The sequence below is a fragment of the Carex rostrata genome, chromosome 8 (genome assembly GCF_964058835.1).
Source record: "Carex rostrata chromosome 8, lpCarRost1.2, whole genome shotgun sequence".
Lineage (NCBI taxonomy): Eukaryota > Viridiplantae > Streptophyta > Magnoliopsida > Poales > Cyperaceae > Carex > Carex rostrata.
In genome coordinates this window covers 8,261,536-8,284,769 of record NC_135925.1, presented here as the reverse complement: position 1 = coordinate 8,284,769, position 23,234 = coordinate 8,261,536, and the positions used below count along the sequence as shown (strand labels likewise).

Genomic DNA, 23,234 nt, shown 5'->3' with positions numbered 1-23,234 from the left:
CAGATTGGATATTAGACAAATACGAATATAAATATAATTCAGATAATTAAAAATAAAACATTATAGTAAAGAATAACATAAATTAAAAATAAGTTTTTCATTCATAATTAGATAAAACATTTTTCAAAATAAATTTGTTAATTACAAAACATATATCATATTATCAAAACATTAATCACTAATCATATATATATATTCATAATATATGTTTTAATCCACGTTGCATTTTTTATTCAGCTCATTATGAATTTAACTTTTACTTTTCTTTAGTGTCATATAAAAGTTCGGTCCCTAGTACTGTATTGAGCTTTCGCCTCTGTTCGTGGGAAATAAATCTGAGGGATCCTGCTATTTCAAATCCATCCGTTCATCTGTTTTAAGATTCTTACATAAAAATTAACTGTTTTCGAGATTCGTGCATTCAAAAAAATAAACTGATGGATTTGAAATAGCAGATCCTGCGATTTCAAAGAATCGCATCAGATATTGGGTTTAGGATTCCTCCCATCACCCAATAACCCGGTTCTTGTTAGGCTGTAATACTTGGTATTACTGCGGTTTCAGTTTTCTGCATCTGTAAGGAACTTTTTAATTGCAATGAAAGGGCTTATCCCTATTTTACAAAAAAAAAGATATTACTGCGGTTGGCTTTGAAGGGGACCCGAAAAGATCCCAACAAAAAATGCCGTGTCAATTGTCATGATGTCAATCAGATATACAACTTAACACATTTACTTGGTGATGTACGAATTTAACATTTCTTAAAGGCTATAATTTTATCTAAAAATTTGTATTACTTTATTTACAAATAAAACTCTACGCTTCTTGTATCTTTGACCACTTTCGATGAAATTTTGGATAGACAAAACTTGGGAATTTTTGTTGTTTGCAATAAAGAAGAGAGAGAGAGAGAGAGAGACAGCCCTATGAAATTTTCAATAAAATACATAAAGCCCGCAAAATCAGGATTATAAAACTGCGAACATTTAAGATACTACAAATATAAAATATTGTTTCCTTGGCACCCATTTAGCAGTTCAATGTTATTAACGAACAAAAAGCTAGATACATACATCACAAATAGAGTGCATTTGGATGGAAGGGTGGGTTAATGAGAATAGAGCTAATTCAATTTTTTGTTATAATGAATTCTAAGATTGAGAATAGTGAGTTAATTCCATACATCAGAGAGCTTAAAAGTTATTTAATACACATATGCACGTTTAATTTTTAAGCATTTTGGTAAGGTGGAAACTTGCCATCTTACAATTTTGATTGATAAAAAATTATTTATAGGTGCCCAACGGGTATAGTTCTATAACTAATATGTACACTAATTACACCGCTCAATCTATTCTTTAATGCAATAAAAATCACTCTCTCTCAACAGTTTTGAATCCACTGTTGCATATCCGTCATCACCTCGTTAGTAAGCATTAGGACCGTCTTTGTTTTGTCATTGAAGACCCGATTGTTTCTTTCTCTCCATATTAACCATAGGCTTGTCGCCCAAACAATCTCTCACATACGAATTCCTTGTTAGTAATCAACATATTGCTCTTCCATGCTCGAATGTGTGAGTTCACCGCAGATGTTGGTATTTGACCCCATAATCTAGATATCAGAGCTAGCCAAAACCCCGAGGTAAAGTTGCATGACCAAAAAAGGTGTACATCAGTTTCCCTTAGATCTGTCCCACACAAAACACATCCTACCGATGTTTGACACCCTCGTCTTTCTAGGACCGCCCTAGTTAGTAGTTTGTTTTTCAATAACACCCATATAAAGAACCTCACTTTTGGCGGTGCCTTAATTTTCCAGTCTTTTTTTATATCTACAGATGACACCATTCCGACTGAGCATTTTATAGGCTGAGGAAGTTGAGAACTGGCCACTCGCCTCCCATCTCCATACCACCTGATTATTGTTGTTTGTGATAGTGGAAGCCATGTAGAAATCTTTAAACTCTGTTAGTTCTCTTAAGAACAATGACTGATCCCCTGAATTTGCTAGGTCTATTACCGTTTCTATCTCGTAAAGTAATCTCAAAGTTTGTGCCCAGTTACTCTGTGGTTTTGCTTGTAAAACCCATATCCATTTCAACAACAATGTGTTATTCTGTGTCTGTAATTGTATGATTCCTAAGCCTCCCTCCTCCTTGAGAGAACAGGTCATTTCCCAATTAACTAGACAGTTGATTGGCTTACAGGTCTGGTGGCCTTTTCATAGGAAATTATGTCTGATTCTGTCTGTGTGCTTGAATACCCACTTTGGTATTTTCAGCACCTGCATGAAGTGTATTGGATTGTCGAGAGTACCGCCTTGACGAGAGTCAATCTCCCCCCGAATGAAAGAAGTGTTGACTTCCAGCTGGCCACCCTTCTCTCTACTGCTGCAATGAGAGGCAGGTAGTCAGGCTTGATCAGTCTTGAAGAGCATAGGAGACAGGGGTCCCCTTGTCTCAATCCTCTCTCGTGTTTGAAAAATGCAGTTAGGCTCTCGTTGACCCGGACCGTTGAGTATGATAATTTGAGCACTAACAGTATTGAAGAGGTCCACTTCGGAGGGAAACCTCTTTCAATTAGCAAGTTTGTAAGAAAGCACCAACTGACTGTGTCAGCCTTTTCAAAATCCACTTTGTACAAAACCGAAGGAATTTTCCTTTTAGTGCATGATTATAAAAATTCTGTAGCAACTACGAAAGATTACGAAAGCGATCTGGCTGTTCGAAACCAAGCTTGGTAACACCGACTATAGCCTCATAGCCATGGCCTTTGTTATAATTTTAACCGAAGTGTTTATCACACTTATTTGGATGTATTTTTTTCCTGTTTTTTATTTTTATTTTTTATTTTTATTTTTTATAATTTCGGGTACTGGAACATTGACAGCCGCTGTCAGTATTTTCAAAAAAAAAAAGACAGGCAAATAAGGTGAAAATGTAAGTAACATGGAAGAAACCAATTATTAAATAAAAATTTGGCATGCTATTTAGTAATCAATGATGAAAATTATTATTGTTTCATATTGTCAGTTAATTAGTTACATATGTGCATTGTAGACCATAGGTCAACTTATTCCGGCACTTTCTTTGACCTTCAACTAGTACACCACATATCTGTGCGACACTTTACAATTTTACTTCCAAACGATTTATTTGCATATTCTCTGTCATCATATCTTTGCTTCTAGTAATTCACCGTCGATTTGATTGCATCCAATATCTGCGCAAAAGCTCAAGTTAATGCCCGTATCTTTGAAAACAAAAAAAAATGATGATCGATCTGACTTGAATTTCAAGAAATTGCTTTAGTGTATTTCCCTAAGTTGAAAAGCGAGGAAATGATGAGTTCCCGATTTCCTTATTGGTTGTTTTCCTGTGAGAAAACCAACTTACAGGTTGAAATAAAATCCACATACTAAAAGCAATTCTTTTATACTGGCATTTTGCCATTAAGCTGTATTCTCTCTCTCTCTCTCGCATGCATGGACGAAAACAAGACTGCTTAAAAAATGCATGGGGAGAAAAGAAAAGAAACAAAAACACAGATGACTTGGTACAGGCCAGCACAAGGAGCTGACAGCCTGACAGGTGTAAGGTATTGGTACTAGTGACTGATACTGTGTAATGCAATGCAATACCTTGTTTTTAGTGGGCATGTAGAAAGGTTCATAAACGAGAGGAAATGGAGTGTCAAGGCCGCAAATTCTAGATACAGGAGCCTCCAACTGGTAAAATAACAAAAAAAAGAACTAAAATAAATATAGAAATCAAATAATAGAATGGACCAGATAGAAAACTGCCTGCCTTTTCTTCTCCATGTTCTGTTGTGTGCTTATTTTGAGTTATAAGCTAACTATAAAAAAGAAAATGTGAAGTTCTTCAAATAATTGACAAAATTATCCCAATTGAAAAGCTACTAAATGTTATACGTATTAACTTCAATAGAAAGAACTAAAATCTTTGCTATAGCTAAGATAAAAGATAGGATTAGTAATTAATCTTATCTTACCCTTAAGAAGCAGCGCTCAATAATTGAAGCAGATATTTCAGCTCCAAAACCTCCAGTTACAGGAGCTTCATGACTTACCTGCAAACTCCCATGCAATTCAATGAACTCCCATGTTAAATGAACCAAGAAAGAAACTAAAGTATTATTTATTTTTTTCAGACTTGTTTGGTACTACTCAAATGGACTTTTAAGCTCAAGCAAGGCCAATCCTACAATAATGAACATTACACTGATAATATCAACTAAATGTAATTAGCTTACCAGTAGTCTTCCAGTTTTGCTAACAGAGGCTTCTACTGCTTCCTTGTCCCAAGGAATTAGTGTTCTCAAATCAATCAGTTCACATGAAATTCCCTCCTGCAATAGTGTTCCCCGTATTTATAAATTATTATTAATCCTAAATCCTGGTATGGAAGGTTTAACAAACTTGCCTGACTTTGTCAAGGGAGAATGCTAAAGAAAATATCCAAACCTTTTCGGCATCTTCACAAGCTTGTTCTAAAATAGAAAGCTGTGCTCCCCAACCAACAACAGTTATGTCCTTTCCTTCACGAATAACCTGGCACCAAATTCAAAATTTTCACTAGTTTTTGGAAATTCATCTCTAAGATTTAATTTCCATTTCTTTTTTGTTTGTTTGTTGCTTGTTTTGAATGGACAAAGTACAGTAGCCAATCGAAAATAAATTCTAATTTATCTATTTAAGTTGGGGCACTCGCAGAACTTAGTGGAACAACCCAGCATAGGTTAACCATGCCAAGTCCCAACATTTGTACCAGAAAAACGTCAATACACTGGTCTGGTTGGCACCATTTAAATAAACATGACAATAAGAGTTTCAAAAGGTGAATACCTCTGCTTGAGATAAAGGCAGCATATAGTCATCCTCAGGGACTTCTTCAACAGCCAGTCGATACAACCACTGGAGAAAAAAAATGTAGAGTATTTTTAACTATGAAATGAAATGCAGAGTTTATATCAAGAGAAAACAATTTAATCCGGAATATCTGTGCAATACTCAAGGTGATAAAACCAATTAATTAATTGTGTCTTTCTGTATATGATTGATAACACACTGGTAAATTTTGCATAGTTGTCGAAATATAAAATTCAATGTACTTGCCTTTGGTTCGAAAAATACAACGGGATTTGGATCTCTAATGCTGGCCAATAGCAATCCCTTGGCCTGGCGAGGACTTCGAGGGATCACTACCTGAAATCAGTGAGTGAACAACAAGTAAGACCTAACAATTATCTCTATTATGGGATGTGAAAATGAACAACAGGAGCTACTTCATATTGTACTCAGCGTGATGGGAAGGCCCGTATGAAAACATGACTCACTTAAAATCAATGCTGATTATGATACACTAACCATTTTTCAGACAGGACAAAAAATCTAGAATTGGAATGTCCAGGGACAAAATGGGAACTTCACAGGAACCGAAAAACAAATGGTAAAGCTTCAACATATATAAGTAATGTTCTATATTTCTAAAGGAGAAAGATTTTACAACCTTAAGTCCCGGCACATGACAAAAGAAAGCCTCTGGTGACTGCGAGTGATAATGGCCACCATGCCCAACTGCCCCATACGGGGACCTAATAGTCAGACCTATTTCATATAATGAAATCAACAAATAAATAAAGAAAGTTTCTACTATACATTTAGAATAGATGGGGATAGGAATTCTACTGTTACTTTGTTTCTATGTGTTTAGTTGGATTTGATTGGTACATAGAACTAATTGACAGTCTTGGTACAGACATGGGGAATTTAGCATAGAGACAAAGTGGATCCTTAAGAAATTTACCTCCACAATTGAACTCATTACCACTGCGGTATCTGAACTTTGCTGCTTCATTCACAAGCTAAAGAGTAATGGAAATCACGGAGTCAATAAATTGTAGAGAATAATGAAAAACAATTAAAACTAAGGGTTCTAGCATAATTATAATTCAATTCAATTGCGGTACAAGGACCAAATAAGCTCCAGCAAAAAACTTTTGCATTTTTTGGAAAATCTGTATTCAATTTGTCCTTTTTAAAATGATTTTTTTTCTTTAATTTTAAGTTGGGATTTAAGGCTTGGTTGTTGTTGTTGTAATTTGAAGTTGGGATTTAATCAACTGAGATTTAGGCAGGCAAAAGTGCTACGTTGAGGGTTTGACATAAGAACCTTGTCATTCTTCCAAGAAAAATAGGATATCACAACCAGGCAATGCATGCATTAAATAAAAGAAAAACATAAAATAAACAAAAATAAACAGGTACAAACATACCTGATCAAAGGCAGGGAAAATGTAATCAGCAAATTGTATCTCCGCTATGGCTCGATTTCCCTAAATATAAGAAAAACAATTTATTTATTATGTTATTCAAACATTGAAAAAAAAAGTAATAATAGAACTTAATGCTTTGTAAAGGTTCTCACCATTGCTGCCAGGCCAATTGCAAACCCTGCAATTCCCTGTAAACAAGCATCTATCTCTTGATAAGCAACATCTTAAAGAGGTGATAAGAAAATTGCAATTGAATTGGAATAATATAAGAACACAAATGAGATTTGAGCCTGAATTTATATATTGGAAAGAGAGGAAAAACACATTCAACCTGTTCGCACAAAGGAGTATTAAAAACCCTTTGTCTGCCAAACCGCTCAGCCAATCCAGTGGTACACCGAAAGACCCCTCCAAAGCTGACATCCTCCCCAAATACATAAGATCTACATCATAGACATCAGATTAAATATACTTTCGAGGGAAGTGCATGCAACTATTCTAAGCAGTCAAGCATTGTTCGTGAATTGATTGTATCAATGATCAATCTACCAGTATTTCATGATATGTGGAATTTGCAAACCATTATTCACTTATAATTTGGGATTTGGGTTAGAACTAACTACAAGGAAGTCATCCTAGTAAAATCACCGGTATCTAGAAAATAAATAACAAAAAGTAACCGTGGATCGGTATCTAGAGCAATGTGCAGAGCTTGATTTACGGCGGTGAAGAGATTAACTGACTTCCCATCCCTTGAGCTGGACGACTCCAGTTCGCCCGTACTGGAGAAACCTCGTCTCCAGATTGAAACCCCACCCCTCCCGAATTTTCTTAGAGCCATGGCCATCTTCTTGGACGAGTCGAAGTGATCAAGTGATGTATCAGTTTTATATTCTCACGCTTATTGTGTGTGTTTATCCAACGAAAGATGAGCCTAGAATAAAAAAAATGAGAAAACATACATGGCTAGTGTCAGAAAAGGATTTTCTGTATCAAAGCGATGAGGGCAATCGTGAGATGGGTCTTTCATCTTTTTTCCCTTTTTTTGTTTTTAAATGAAAATCTGGTAATGTTCCCTCATAAATCATAATATATTCTTAATCACTAAAAATTAATTTTTTTAATAATAATTTATAGTTTCATTCTAGTAAAGTTATCTGACAATAATATTTTATTGCTGTGCAATATAATTGGTTGTTTGAGAAAATTGCATTTTGTTATATAGACTTTATCACTATGATTCATTTATAATAGAGAAGAGTTCAAATACTTCTATTTTTTGTGTCTCTATTTTTAGAACTATTGTAACTTATATTTTAATTTTAAATGTCATAACGTAAAAGATCACGACATTTCGGTTTTGTTTTGATTAGTGTCAAGAGCTTACAAAAAAATACACCAATGTGGATAAATTCTGGATATTGATTTTTTTTTTAATTTATTGATACATATAAAACCAAAATCAAAAAGTTATAATTTTTTATGTACTTGTAGAGGATAATATAGATAACATCTAACTGTTTTATTTTGATATATACATTTTATAATTTTTTTGCTATTAGAAAATTAAAAAATAGAGGTACGATAGAGACACGAAAAATGAAGGGATTACACCCTCATCCTCATAATGAGTGCTAAGGCAAAATAAGACTGGTTTTACTTTTACAAGATTGAACTTTAAACATACAATCTTTAATATTTAAGGTTTTTAACGTAATTTTACATTTTAGTGGCAAATTGAAGTTACATCAAATCATATACTTTATATTAAAAAAATTAAAGCAAAGGTTGTTATTTTCAAATCAGAACTTTTTGATTCAAATAATATGTATTCGAATTTTTTCCGTAATTTATTTTGTTCAATTATAATGCTTGTGCATTAGTACTGTCCCATGTGGTCTTGATTCATCTCTCTATTATTGAGAATTTTCTTTTTTCGTAATCTATTTTCATGTTTATATTATAAATTTAATGCTTAAATTAAAGCAATCTCTATAGAAGATTATTTTATGAAAATTATATATAAAAATTTGGACATGCACATGAAGTGATTATTTGGTATATAAAACACGAGGAATCGCTTCAAAATTATTCATTTTGATAAATTTAACAATTTTCAAAATAAAATTTAAATTTGAATCAATAGTATAGACATGATTTTCTTCAAACTATATGAATCTGGTTATTACGCTATTTATATGTCCAATAATACGTTACAAATTATTTTTTATTTTTAGCTTTATTTATATTAATTTAAAAATTCATTATTAAGATCTACAAGATATTATTATCAAGTGAATAATTTATCTAAAAAACGCGTTTGAACTTTGAACTTTAATGTGAGCGCTATAAAACTTAAAAAGAAACGATCAGATAACAACGAATCCATATTCTCTGAGGTAACAACATAATTATGTTTAGATCTGAACGATACAATCAGTATTCAGACCAATTTAATCTATAATATAATACACGGAGACTCTTTAATATTTATACGAATTTTGATTGAATGGTCTGGATACAAAGAGAAATAATTACGTTATCTTGGGTGATATGAAAATCCACAATGACCCCATATTGAGAACCAAAAGCTCGAAAAACAGAAGATCCATATTATCTTTAAAAAAAATATATATATATATATATCATCACTATTCACTACCACGCTCGTCTGATGTGGCTCTTTAATCTTCCGAGTTCAAACAGAGCTCGGCTTAATACTGGACACTGGAGGCTGAATTCGTATCCTCTGAGATATCTCAAACTTTGCGTGACTTTATGGAAAATCCCAACCGTTTAAATACGTTCTGCATGAATCTCAGAGCACACATAGCACTGACTCCTACACCACCTCCGAATAGGCACCGGACACGTCGGTCACGCAAAAATTGAGATATCTCAGAGGATACGCACTCCTGAAGGCTGTATAGGAGACCGAGTCTCTGCTTCTCTGGAAAGCAGAAAATTTCTACCTCCAGAAGTTGGTGCACCTCCAGTTCAAAAATTAAAAGTGATCGGTCTCACCCGATAGTGACTTAGAGCATCTACATCCCTGAAACTCTTGGAGTTTCTAAATAACTGTTAACTAATTTTTAGAAATTTTATCTCTGAAAGTTTCTAAACCCTCACATCCCTGAAACTCAAAATTAGAGTTTCTTAATTGCCACATCAGCAAATAAATTACAAGAGAAAAGAATTTCAGCGAATTATTTGGCCACGTCAGAGTTTATAAACGGTTTCTTATTAAGAAACTTTGGAGCAAAGTTGTTAAATAAGAAACCCATCTGCATCCCTGAAACTGATTTAGAAACTGTCACATCAGATTAGAAATTCAAAGAGTTTTAGAGATGTAGATGCTCTTAGAGAGCAGAAAATTCCTGCACCAGAAGCAGGTGATCTCATTAGGCTGTAGAGCTGTTCATTCGAGATGATCTTTGCACTTTCGTTATCATACGCAAAAACTATCTTCCCACGTGGCCATGTCATATTTTGGGGATAAAATAGTAATTGTCCAAGGAAAACAAAGTTCTTTAGGCCGCCGGAGGAAGCTGTTTCTTCTAAGAGTATCTTAACAGTTTAATAATTTTTTGTCGCATCGCCAACTTGATCGATTATTTTTCAACAAATTTTATCTTATCTTCGTATTTACAATCAATTATAATTTCAATTATATTTAATAATTTTAAAATTTTAAAATTCTCACCCTATAATTGTTAATTGTGAATAGATTGTAAGATGATGTGGCATTGTTTAATATATTAGAAAATTTTATTAAATTAACAATTGTTAAACAAATTATCACATGCGTTAATATATATATATATAAAGTTGCTGAATATTTGAGAACGAGGTTACTGTTGTTACATTACAGAAAAACCCAAATTAAAAAAAGTTTTCATTTCCACTTAAAATATTAAGAAGGAAATGATTTTTATTCACGAGAAGTTAGATTCTCTCGTTCATTTCATGAAAAAAAAAACACAATAGAATACCTTTTTTTATAAAGGTAATAGTAGGGATTTTGTTTTTCATTTTTTTTATTGAAAAATATTTGATTTTTGGACACGAACCCACTGTGAGATTTTTTTTTTTTTTTTTTTAATTCTTAACTAACTGCTGACCATTCTTTAGATCTAAAGAAATATTTCTCTGCAATTTAACAACAATGGAAATTTGACATTTCCAAAAAGAAAACGATGGAAATGATCGTTGTGCAAACAAATGATTAAACATGTTTACTTTACTTTTTTACTCAAATTTATCCAAAAAGACGGAATATTAATATTTCACCATAAAAGGCTACTCTAATTCAAAATTTATAATCTAAACTATGGCAAAAAAAATACAATCACCTGATATATTTGCACAAAAGATTAAAATAGTCCGGTATTTTTAAAATAAATCAATGTTTAAACTATTTTAAAAGAATATTGCAAATAGCTCTTTCTATTTTGAAATATCTTGTAACATGATAATAAGTCCTATAACACAACAAAAGGATATAAAATATGAGAATCAAAGACATGATGACATTGTGTTGACACAAATGAAAGGAATGCACTAATATAGAAGTATGATTTATAATCAGACTGACGCTCTTGACAATGTTGAAAACACCTTCTAAAATCATGCTAAAATAATTTTTAGAGATATTAAAAACATATGGACATGTTTGTCCTTATATTTTTTTTTTCATGCAATGGCAATACCATTAGACGTTCCATCAAATATTGTTATACATGGATTGTTGTAAATTTTATATCATTTAATTAATGAATGGTAAAATATCTAAAAAATTTAAGCATTTTCACATATATGATATGTATAATGTATAGGTTAAATTTTACTCCTCGTATTTTAGAAATATATGCTACTTTTTTCCGGTCAAAATTGTCAAGTTGATTTGTTGTCATCATACCTAGGGGTGAGTAAATCGTTCATAACTCGTGAGCCGCTCATAACTCGCTCATTAAAAGCTCGCCTAAACTCGCTCATTTATCCGCTCATTTAAACTTGCTCATTAACAACTTGCTCATTTACTTAATGAGCGAGCATGAGCATGACCCAACTCACTCATAACTCGCTCATTAAGAATTTACCACATCCAATCCCTGCCACATTTAATCCTATGTAATTATGTGTAACATCAACCTTGCCTCATTAAGATTGATAGATAGTGAGCATAGTTTCATATTTAATCCTGTGTAATATAGTGAGCACAATGTAACATTTAATCCTGTGTAATATACTAATATTCATAGTTTCATATTCATTTTTTTTTGTAAATCGGCAGAACCAAAACCTTCGCCTAAATCCCAAAACAAGTAATAATCATAACAACTCGCTCATTTAAATGAATTATGACAATTTGTTGGATTTTGTTATGATGACTTTTAACAAATTTTGTTATGCGTGGGCATACTATATAATTTTGTTATGAGTCATAAGTTATAACTCGTGAGTCGCTCATTAAAAGCTCGCTCATTTATCCGCTCATTTACTTAATGAGCGAGTATGAGCATACCTAACTCGCTCATGCTCGCTCATTAATCACCCATTCATACCCATTTAATATGACATCTTTCTTTATCCAATTTAATATAGAAAAAAACATTTTTTTTTTTTTGCAATCCTTTGGAAGGATAGGGCTACTTGCTTGTTTTCAAAATACAATAAAATAACTATTTGTGCCAATCGGTCTACATTAAAATTTCTTCGTTTATTTTAGTAATATATAAGCGAAAAAAAGAAAAATAATTCAAATGAGCTAGAGATTTATACAGAAAGACAAGAAATTTATGTACATTAAAAATTAACTTATTAAAAATCGAATTTATAAACTATTTTTGTCGCCGGAATCTTACTGTGATTAATTAATTTGATTTTGACCGGTTCAATTATTGTGTCTGAACAAATCAAATAAAAAAAAAAAGCCTCTAAATTCAGCCGATCCACCCCCCCATTCCGGTCCAAAATACTGATCTAATCATTTGTGGTCCCGGACCTTCTGGTCCTGCTTGAGCATGTTTTGTAAACGTGCGTAGATTCTGCAAGTGGAGAACTCCCAATCTCCTTTTACCAGAAAGACCGTGCTACAAACGGCCACGTCGGACTTCTATTCTATTACGGTTTTTCTTCCCATAAACTAGTTTCTCTTTCATTATTTTTTTTCAAAAATTTAAATTAGGAACTTAATCTACCAATAGCAAACCAACAGAGAACCCCTCGAGGCCTTTAAAACCACAGCCTGGTTGAGTCCTCGAAAAGTCCTCTCTTTCTCTCTCTAATAAAACCACTTGAATTTGCCCACCGATTTCGCCGATCAGCTTCTCGCCTTCTCTCGATCCTTCCGGATTACATTAATCGGTAATTCTGAAATTTGATCTCGTCTTCATTTTATAATTTTCGAGACGAATTTTGGTTTCTGTTTGGTGTTTTTTTGGTTTGGAGGCGAAACTCTCCGAAAAGGTCTCTTAGTTACGCCCTTTCCTGTATTAGCTTTGTTGTTTTTAATCATACTATCATTAGAAAGCTTTTTTTTTTTTTATATATATATCAACTATCATTAGAAAGTTTAGTTGAAGCGAAGCACGTGCCTTTTCTTTCCTTTTTTTTTGATGAATTTTTCTTTCCTTTTTTTTTTTTGATGAATTTTTCTTTCCTTTTCTATAACTATGGTGGCGTTACTTATTTAGTTTCCTCTTTTTTAGATAGCCTTTTTTGTTCGTAGGACTTAATTTATCAATCTTGTTCTTAGGATATCCGCTAAAATGCCATTTATTTTTGGGAGATTTTGTGGTATGAATTTTGTAAATTAGATCCAACCTCTTAGTCTCAGATTTGACAAAATCCAAAAATAGCCTTCAAATTTTCTACCGACGTCCAAAATTTCTCTATAAAAAGGACATGTTATCAGAGACAGACTCTTCCTCCTGAACAGAAACCCTCGCCTTTTGTTTTACGAAGAATCTGTTCTGTCCTTTCAATACCTGTACCGTACCTAATTCGATTACTATTATCAATAACTTACTATTCGGAAGAAGTTAAAGGGATTCTATGTATTGAAATGTTTCATATAATTATTTTTTACTTTTCATTCTTGTAGGAATTAAAAGAGCATCGGAAATGGCACAAGAGAGCTGGAAAAAGGAAACTACTGATGAGACCGAATTTCAAAAACCTGAAGCTCCGGTTCTATGCATAAACAATTGTGGCTTTTTCGGTAGCCCTGGTACAAACAATCTCTGCTCGAAGTGCTACCGAGATTTTATCATGAAAACCCAAATTCAATCCCTAATGGAAAACAGCCCCAATTTTATCTCTTCTTCTTCTACCTCAGCAGCAGCCCCTTCTGAACCAATTTCACAAACTTTGAAAACTTCCAGCATTTCTGAAAGAATTGTGGTAGAATCCAGTGAGAAAAAGGTAGAAATTGAGGTTGAACCAAAGAAGCCAGTTTCTAACCGGTGCTTCCTTTGCAAGAAAAAGGTAGGCTTGACAGGATTTAAATGCCGGTGCGGTGGTACGTATTGTCCGTCCCATCGGTACTACGAGTCCCACAAATGCACTTTCGACTACAAAACAGCAGGCAGAGATGCAATTGCGAAGGAAAATCCGGTTGTAATGGCTGAAAAAATTGACAAGATTTGAAAAAAGAAAATTTGATGGCCTTGGTTGGTTGGATGGATGCTTGTTCTTCATCCTCTCTAAATCTATTTCTCTTACTCTCGTTTAGTGGTGGTGGTTGTTTTTAGTGATTAAAGATTAGTTGGGTGGTGATAGGGGATTAGGTGTGCGGTGTGTGTTTCTTTGGAGTTTGGAGAATGCAATAATGTAAATATGCAAATTTCATTGGAATGCCACCTTTTCTTATCAGTTCATTGATATGTCACCTTTTCTTATCAGTTCTTTTTTTTTTGGTTTTGTCACCTTAAAATAGTAGACTAGTTACCTTTGCTATTAGCAGTTTATAATCGCATCATGTGAAAAATAAGAGTGCATTTTTTTTTAAATTATATAAAATTGTGGTGTCATATTACTAAATATCGTCAAAATCGAAATAATATGATGTTGCATACATGGTGCATTATTATACTTTCTCATCAGAGATTTGTGTTCTGTTGGATAAATGATTTTAGTTGTTATCAGCATTTCTAGTCTTTGCATTCTTGACTCTCTTTTTTATTAGTAAAGAGTTATGCTAAATCATTTGTGCCAACGTACCCAACTGAATTAATACCTTTCCTACCTAATTTGTGTTCGTACAGATACGAAGCTACATATAGACTTTTTAGTTGTCTTTTTAAAAACTAGCGAAAAAAAAAGGTAATGTTAAACAGCTACAAAGAGGTATTGTGCCCCTTTTCTTGTTATCTTTTAGCTGTGGAAATGATCAAAAGATGCTTTATTTTAGACGCGTACGCGCTGATGCGTCTCAAAATAAAATCTTAGGAAAGATTTGAACAAGCAGCATTTGTCAAAATAAGATTGGGGGATTCTGAGTCAAACTTTTTAGGTATGTTTTGTTGTACGAAACCAGATGTCTGTCCAATTAGGAGGTATAGTTGTATGACTTGCTGTTCCTCATAATAGTATATATGTTATAGTTGCAAGGTTTATGAAGAAGTTTGAATATACGGATGTATGAAATATTCTACTTGATAGGCGCTTAGGTTTGAACAATACAGTGGGTGTCTAAAGAACACTACATGGGAATGAACATGTTACGATTTGAACCGTTCAAACTTTTCTATACACGAATTTCAATAAAGTAATTTTTTTAAGTACGAATTTTGACAAAGGAATAACAGGTTCCTGTATATCCAAGAATAACAGGAGATTTATTTACAAAAAACAGTACTCTGGAATTGTAATAAAACCAGAAAAAAATTTAAGAAAAATACATCAATTTCTGTCCTCTATTTAGAAACTCTTTTATTTAATTATTAAAATATTGCAAATTATTCGCCTACCACTTCAAAAAAGAAGAAGAATTTGATTTCCATACTCAATGGTAACAAAGTCATATATTTGCAAAATGTTTGACATGGTATTGGTGGGTAAAAATTATTATGTCTTAAAATACACATTTGAGTATTACATCTTTAGTTATTATGTCAATGAATACTTATTTTTTTATTTATTTTATTAAAAAAAAATCATAACCAATTATAATTTTTAAAAAAAATTTAGAGGTGAGAAATTAGATACTATATACATAATATTCTAAAAATTATTGCATTGCCAATCATCATTTGTAATGCAGGAAAGCTTTTGCTGAACTCCTAATGCAAGAAAGCTTTTGCTGAACTCTTAGCTCCCACCAACCACCTTTAATACCTCTGATTTTCTCTTCAACTTTGTGTTATTTTAAGAACTAGTCTTTGGTCTAGTGGCAAATGCACATGGTCTCTATATAGAAGGTCATGAGTTCGAAATTAAGATGGAGGAAATTTTTTGTTATATTACAAAGGTAATAAATAGTTGGGTGGCTTGACCTCCAATCTTTATTAAAAAAAAAAAAAGGTTTAGTTAAAGTTCATCGTTGAGTCTTTATTCTCTTCGTTAAAACCTCCACCAATCGACTTTCTTCTGGGATCCTATTTCTCGTAGCTTCACTAGCAGCAACCGTTTTCTGGATCGATTGTTGCCACTTCCCTGCCACCGAATTCGTATCCTCTGCATTAACTCAAAAGGGAATCTTTTGAGTTAATGAATATTGATCATCTAATCTGCTTTAAGATTCATGTAGACTAAATCTGCACTAATATTAAAGGACTCCCTATATCATAAGCAGGGGCCAGATTGGCTCTGTTTAAAATCAGACGGTTGAGATTCATTAACACAAAATATTCCTTTTTGAGTTAATGCAGAGGATATGCATTAACTCCATGGTGTTCGTATCTCCTAGTGCCCCTAGTTTTTCATCTTAAAAAAAAAAATTACTAGACGATTCGGATCTGTGAAGACAGATCTATGTCGAGTTCATTGAGAAAAAGAAGATGATTGAGCCTTTTCAAAATTTTAGCATGCACAGAATGGCAAAGCTGGACTAAAGCTAGGGAAATAAATATGCTCCGATCCTAAAGTAATTGTAGGGTCCTAAAATTCCAAATTCAACCTTTCATTGGTTTTGAGATTCGTGTATAAAAAACAAGTTTTATAGAGATTCGTACAATTCAAAAAATGAAAGGATGGATTTGTAATTTTAGGACCCTACAATCCCCTTAGGATTGTAGCAGATTTATTTACCTAAAGCTAGGGCAGGCTAAGGCTAATACCAAACAGTAGAATGAGGTTTTTTTATTTATTTTTTATTTGAGTAGAATGAGTTTTTTTTTGTTGGTATAAAATGTTATAAAACTCAAAATTTAATAAAATTTAATAAGATATATGTGAAACCTTTGCTAGGTAATTACCGTAATAATTTTTTATTTTGTAACATATTCTTTTAAATATCTAATTTATTTCTTTGGGCCTGATCAAAACGCAACTTGCCAACTGAATGGTAGTAATATATAATCATCATTAAGCACCGCATAAATGTCTTATGGCCTCCATAAATCACCATTTAGGCCACAAAGAAAAATTACACTCGAAATCTCTATCTTCTTTTATATCCCACAACCAAAATACAAATATACACTATATTATTGTTATGCCGGATATAAGGAGCCTCGAGCTAACAAGTACCTGTATGGGTGTGCCCCTAAAAAACAGGAGGTCACGGATGGGCATCGGACTTATTTTTGGGCCTGTGCACACGAAACTTGATGCGAGCGCACGGATTGTAAAGCGAATCAGATGGACCTAGAGCTCATCGAGCCTGAAGAGGCCTGATATCCATCGGTAAAAAAGAAGCACAATTTGATGGTATTTTTGAATGTTTTTCAAGCCTTAAACATAAGGAGGATACACCTTATAACATAGTTGACTTGTCTAGATAAACACATTTTAATTTCACAAATATTTATATAATTTGTTATGGATATTTTATTTAAATTATCTATTCTTAATTGCACTCCTGTGTTTTATAAACTCATATTTTAACTCTAACATCCTTTGTCAGCTCCAACCTAAAATTAAAGCTTTTTAGATGTGTATTTAATTAGTTTGGACTTGGATCTTTTGAGATTCTCTTTTTTATATGAGACATCTCTATCATGCACACACATGAGAGTTATTTATTTATTTATATTTTTGTGGTTGCTGTAGGATCTTCGTTGTATTCTTTCTCTATTCTCCGGTTCTTCTGTTCACATGCTCAACATATCATAAACCTTTTTCATGTAACATTAATTTTCCTTGTAATATTGTATACAAAATAGCCATAATTCAAACCATTATATAGAACGCGAGGCTATGAGTTATTTATTAATTGAAGTCTGAGTGTTGTCAAATTTTTTGTTTATATTCATAAAAAAATAATACTTTTAAATAATTTGTATTTCCAATTACAAGCTTTGAAGAACAGCCATTTTTTTAATCTTTCCGGTAGGAAACAGTTAGTTTAATTAGAAAAATGGGTTCCCTAGTCCCTACTTCTCCAACAGTGACATAACAACTTCTAAACTAAATTAGCAAGTAGATTGGTACAACTAGTTTGCAACTTATTTATATCAAAAACTTCATGTCATTCATCAAGATATAAACATAAAAATGATCCTATTTTATTTTGCCCCATCTCAGCTACAGAAGAATTTACTCGAATTAATTAAATAAACAAAGAGTCATGTTCGTCGCTTCTTCACTAATTCCATGATCTTAGCTTATTAGCTATAATGTAAAGGCACCTTCTGCCTAATCAGAAAGTAACAAATAAATATAATAAAGGTTGCTTCTGCAATTGACAATTAATTGTTATTGTCATAATTACCTACGGGCTTGATGGCCCAAAAAAAAGAAGAAAGTTATTTTATTTTTGTAATGAAGTCAAAAAAGAAGAAAAGTTGTTGTTAATGATTCATAACTACTTTACGTTTCTGGTTCCTTTAAAGAACCTTTTTTTTTATATAATTCATATATTAGAAGTTAGTGTCGGAGGAAGCTTCCTGTGTGGCTTCATGGACCAAGTTTATGAATGCAGATTGAAATTTACAACATATTTTTGACATTGTCACAAGATCCACGGCCATTTTTATTAATATCCCTAAAACAAATCAAAATTTTAAAAATAATCCTGTTCCCAATTTTTTTTTAAAAATGCCCTGACCGCCTGGGCCCAGGGTGGCCCAAAATACCATCTGAGGCGCCAGCCCCTGGGGCGGCCCACAAGCCAAGTGAGGCGCCACACCCTGGGGTGCCTCATGTGTTTTTTTTTTTTTTTTTTTTAGAGAAATCTTAGTATTTTGATTTGAATAATTTTGTGAAAAAAAGTTTAGGGTTTATGTATATGTGTATGTCAAAAAATAAAATATTATGTATATGTGTATGTGTATGCCAAAAAATAAAATATTTGATATATTTACGGAGTGATGTTGTAAATTTTTATAACTTTGATTTTTTTTTTTTTGGTGAACTATATGTATAATATACACATATACATATATAGTTCTAAAAATAGTTTAACATAGTTCAACAATAAAAAGTTCAACAGTACAATCAAAAGCGCAATTAAAGTTCATAACATAGTTCAAACCAAATAAATCAATTCACATGAGCAAAATAGAAAGTTTATCTGCCACCACGTCTGAATAAACCTAACAAACGACTAGTTCTTCTGGTACCAGTGGCAAGTGCGACATTACTTGTAGAGGCTTGGCTACTAGATGATTGGCTTACAGGAGGAGGGGGTAGTGTTCTACCGGTTGCTTCAGCAACAACTCTGGCATTTTCTCTTTCGTTGTGTTCGTTTATTGCATCTAAATATAACAATGCAATTCAGTTAGTAATATAATTAAAGCATAAATAAATTTTGTACAATTCTACGTACCTGCCCTGCGCCTGTCGGAAACAGAACGACGAGTCCGATTTCCCGACGGTCGCCTACCACCCATCTCGTCCATGGTCATTACAATACGCTTGTGTCTCCTCCTGCCCTTTCTTATCCATCCTTCTGAAGGGAGTATTCTATCACCGACATATGCAGGCCACTCATGCTGATCGGGATAAGAATGGAAAGATCCACCCCAAGTGGAAGCAAGGTAATCGGTACGGTACATGTCAGCAACATAGTGATCCTCACAGTAGTTCCTCACTCGGCATACCGCCATCAGCTGACTGCAGGGTATGTGACTTAGCTGGGGTCCTTGGCATGTACAGGTTACCGCCCTGGCATCTCCGAATTTAACCACGTACTTGCAAGGCCTCTTGACAAACGCCATAGTGCCGTCTGGTTTACGGCTGGTAGGAACGTATTCATTTGGATTTTGCACTTCGAATTATGTTCCATCATTACCTATCGGGATCACGGTCATAGTTGCACCTTTGTCCTTGTGTCGTCTTAGTTTCTCCTCCACCCTTGTTGAAAATGACTGGTTCATCCTTATTAATTCTGCGGCCTTAGCACGCCGTTCCTGAAACCAGGCATTTAACTTGTAGAATGTGTCCTCTACAACTGCAGCCACAGGCAACATCCGGCTCTGCTTGAATACTGCATTCAGCGACTCGGATCCGTTGGTGGTCATAATTCCCCAACGCCAACCTCCATCACGGGATTGATATATTTTCTCGTATGCTGGATCTTCGTTGACATCTCGGGAATTATTTTTGCCCACCTTCATTAAGTAGAGATTTGCCTTTGGCATGTACTACATAAAAAATAAGAAAATAGAATAATGTAAGTAAACAATTGTAGTAAAAAAATTTGTTTTCTTAAAGTACAATAATATATTTAAACAATTGAAATACATGTACCTTTGCAAAACTGCTAGTCATCTCTACCACCCTTCTCGGCTTTTTCTTTCTGCAATTCCATCTAAATGTATCAGTAACCCACTTGTCGCCTCCGGTTGCCTTGGAAAGGTTCTCCGCAACGTGTTGCATACACAACCTATGCACACACTGGCCAGTACGGGTTGACCAACCGTAATCTTCACGATCAAAAACATATTTTATTCCTTTGTGCTGGTCTGATATCACACATAAAAACTTCCCTTTCCCAATCACCCGTCTTCTTAAAAACTGCATAAAGAATCCCCAGTTCTCGCCGTCCTCTTTATGAACAATTGCAAACGCCAAAGGCAATAGCTGGTTCTCAGCATCATATGCGCATGCTATGAGTAGCCTCCCCTCGTAACGGCTAGACATGAAGCATGCATCAATGCTGATAACGGGTCTGATGTATGGCACAGCTTGGATACAAGCACCAAAAGCCCATGCTATGCCCTTAAATTGTTTAGCTCCCTCTATTAGTACTCCGTCTTTATCAAAAAAAGGGCCATGTCATCGCTCATATACGGTGCCGACATTTGTACTTGCCATGGCTTGGAGCAATGGTGCCAGATAGCCATATGAATCCTTCCAACTACCGAATATTCTGCAAACCGCAAGTTCACGACCTCTCTACAGCCTGTTGTATTTTGGGATTACATATTTGTATTTGTGTCTGACGGTCATAGCCACCGCCTTGATGCTCATCGATGGATCCAACTTAATGTTCTCCTCAATTGCATCGGCAATTAGTGATGCAGTCAGCTGCGCATGGTCTCTCCTTGTGGACGCAGACTTGCATGTATGAGGTGGTTCACACTTCTTAATCATCCATGCTTCCCCTGAACCCGCAGGGGTTGCAAAAAGGTGGAACTCGCAGCGCGGGTGAGTTTTACACAGCACAACTAACATTGTTCGGTCCCTTTTGTGTATTATACATTCTCAGTTTCCGTGAACATGAGTCTCATTTATTTTCTTTACAAGTTCGTCTATGTTGGTATAAACTTGCCCTGCGATAAGTTCTTTATTGTATTCAACACAAGGACCGAAGAAACTAATGTCTGCATTTTCAAAAGCTGTGGTGTCGTTGAATGTGGCGACTGGATGCTTACTTCCCCGACCTGTAATCGGGAATTTTTCTGCCCTGGATAAACCTGGTACATTTGCATCACCATCTGATAAGTCATCAGCTTCCCAAACCCCTTGGTATTCATCCCCCGTTTCCATTTCCCTTTCTGGTATGGCATCAATAGCATCAACATCAATATCAATATCATTTCGATTAACGGGTACCGGTCCTGACTCTGGCATAGTTGGAAATCTAGGGATTATGGGTGTCTGTCTGGGTGGTGGTGGTAACTCTTCAGTATTTTCTGGGGAGTTGTGGTACCCCTGGTTGTCATAACCGGGGCTGTGGTACCTCTGGCTGTCATAAGGGGAGTGCTGGTGATATCCCTGGTTGTCATAAGGGGATTGCTGGTGGTACTCCTGGTGGTCATAAAGGGAGTGCTGATGGTACCCCTGGTTGTCACAAGGGGAGTGCTGGTGGTACCCCTGGTTGTCATAACCCGAATTGTCATAACCTGAAGGTCCAGCCCCAGCCGAACTTGAAGGTCCAGCCCTCGTTCGGGGAACCCTCTTCGAATATATGTCCATTACCGGGACCCCACAAGCTACAAATTGAGTATACACAACTCTCCACAAATTGGCATATGTTATTGGAAAATTAACAAAGTAAGGTCTACCCCCCCACGTGAGTTGTCAATCCGTGTAGCCAATTCTATTTCATACCTGTTGGGGTTTACAGATGTCTTTTCGTATATTAGCTGCTTCAGTTCCTCAAATGTGGTATTTTCATTAATCTCGAAGCCAAATGCGACTTCTTTCGTGTAATGCACGCCATCTTCATCCCTTTCTAGCTTGCCGCCGACATACAGTGCAACTAACATCTCTTCTTTAACAAACTACATTTAAAAAAAAAATTTACAAGTATTACATGACATAATAATGGGTACAGTAATAAATGACTAATTGAAAAATATTTTAAAAAAAATTAAAAAAATTAAAATTTTGCTACAGTAGGTGTACAGCAATTGCTACAGTAAATGTACAGTACGTTACAGTGCGTGCAACAGTAAATGTACAGTACGTTACAGTGCGTGCAACAGTAAATGTACAGTTCGCTACAGTACTTGCAACAGTAAATTCCTACATTAAATGTACAGTACGCTACAGTACTTGCAACAGTAATGACTAATTATTATTAAAAAGTAATGACTAATTATTATAATTAAAAAATACCTATTCACTCAGCTTCTCGCCTCGAGAGAAGTTCTCAAATCGGGAAGTGCAGAGGCAGAAAACGAATGGGTTTAAGGGTTTAGGGTTTAGGGTTTGGCGCCTCACAGGCCTAATGAGGCGCCCCAGGGTGTGGCGCCTCACTTGGCTTGTGGGCCGCCCCAGGGGCTGGCGCCTCAGATGGTATTTTGGGCCGCCCTGGGCCCAGGCGGTCAGGGCATTTTTAAAAAAAAAAAATGGGAACAGGGTTATTTTTAAAATTTTGATTTGTTTTAGGAATATTAATAAAAATGGCCGCAAGATCCAAGTACACAGCCTAAAAAACTTTTATCTTATATCATTACTAAATGGCATCTATATTGTGGGTTCTACTTAGGGGTATCAATGAGTACGGTACGGGTCGGGTGAAGATATTTTCATACTCATATCCATTAAAATTGACCTTACTCATACCCTATTCATACCCATTAAAAATTGTACCCTACCCTACCCTTACTCGTTAATATTATCGGGTAACGAAACAATAGCGGGTGAATAACGGATAATACTAGTATAATAATTAGTTTTAACACATATATAATTGCATTTCTAATAAAAAAAATAAAATAAATGTGCAATCCAACTAAATTATTTTTTATAAATAATAAAGATTCAAAAACACGAATATACATTTAAGTGGGTTGGAAATTGAATTGAATATATATTTGGATTTTATAATTATCCTATGGGTAACGGGTACGAAATAGTCATTATCCATACCCTTACCCATTT

General features: G+C 34.4%; 2 protein-coding genes across 4 annotated transcripts; one reads left to right on the top strand and one right to left on the bottom strand.

Moving 5' to 3' along the window:
• Positions 1 to 2,990: 2,990 nt before the first annotated feature.
• LOC144558213 (branched-chain alpha-keto acid decarboxylase E1 beta subunit) lies at positions 2,991 to 7,227 on the bottom strand. 2 transcript variants are annotated; one of them, XM_078306998.1, is made up of 13 exons: positions 6,977 to 7,227; positions 6,628 to 6,739; positions 6,449 to 6,484; positions 6,297 to 6,356; positions 5,828 to 5,885; positions 5,531 to 5,628; positions 5,137 to 5,226; positions 4,867 to 4,935; positions 4,486 to 4,572; positions 4,275 to 4,370; positions 4,014 to 4,091; positions 3,643 to 3,729; positions 2,991 to 3,224 (listed from the first exon to the last, which is right to left on the bottom strand). In XM_078306998.1, exons 1-13 carry the CDS (start codon positions 7,141 to 7,143, stop codon positions 3,189 to 3,191), a joined length of 1,074 nt encoding a protein of 357 aa, XP_078163124.1. In that variant the 5' UTR covers positions 7,144 to 7,227; the 3' UTR covers positions 2,991 to 3,188. The 2 variants fall into 2 exon arrangements, with proteins under 2 accessions (XP_078163124.1, XP_078163125.1); XM_078306999.1 differs by lacking the exon at positions 5,137 to 5,226.
• A 5,277-nt stretch (positions 7,228 to 12,504) lies between these two features.
• Positions 12,505 to 14,176, top strand: LOC144558350 (zinc finger A20 and AN1 domain-containing stress-associated protein 9-like). 2 transcript variants are annotated; one of them, XM_078307178.1, is made up of 2 exons: positions 12,505 to 12,662; positions 13,402 to 14,176. In XM_078307178.1, the coding sequence occupies exon 2, from the start codon at positions 13,422 to 13,424 to the stop codon at positions 13,944 to 13,946; it is 525 nt and encodes a 174-aa protein (XP_078163304.1). In that variant the 5' UTR covers positions 12,505 to 12,662; positions 13,402 to 13,421; the 3' UTR covers positions 13,947 to 14,176. The 2 variants fall into 2 exon arrangements, with proteins under 2 accessions (XP_078163304.1, XP_078163305.1); XM_078307179.1 differs by having other exon boundaries at positions 12,518 to 12,764.
• The last annotated feature ends 9,058 nt before the right edge of the window (positions 14,177 to 23,234 follow it).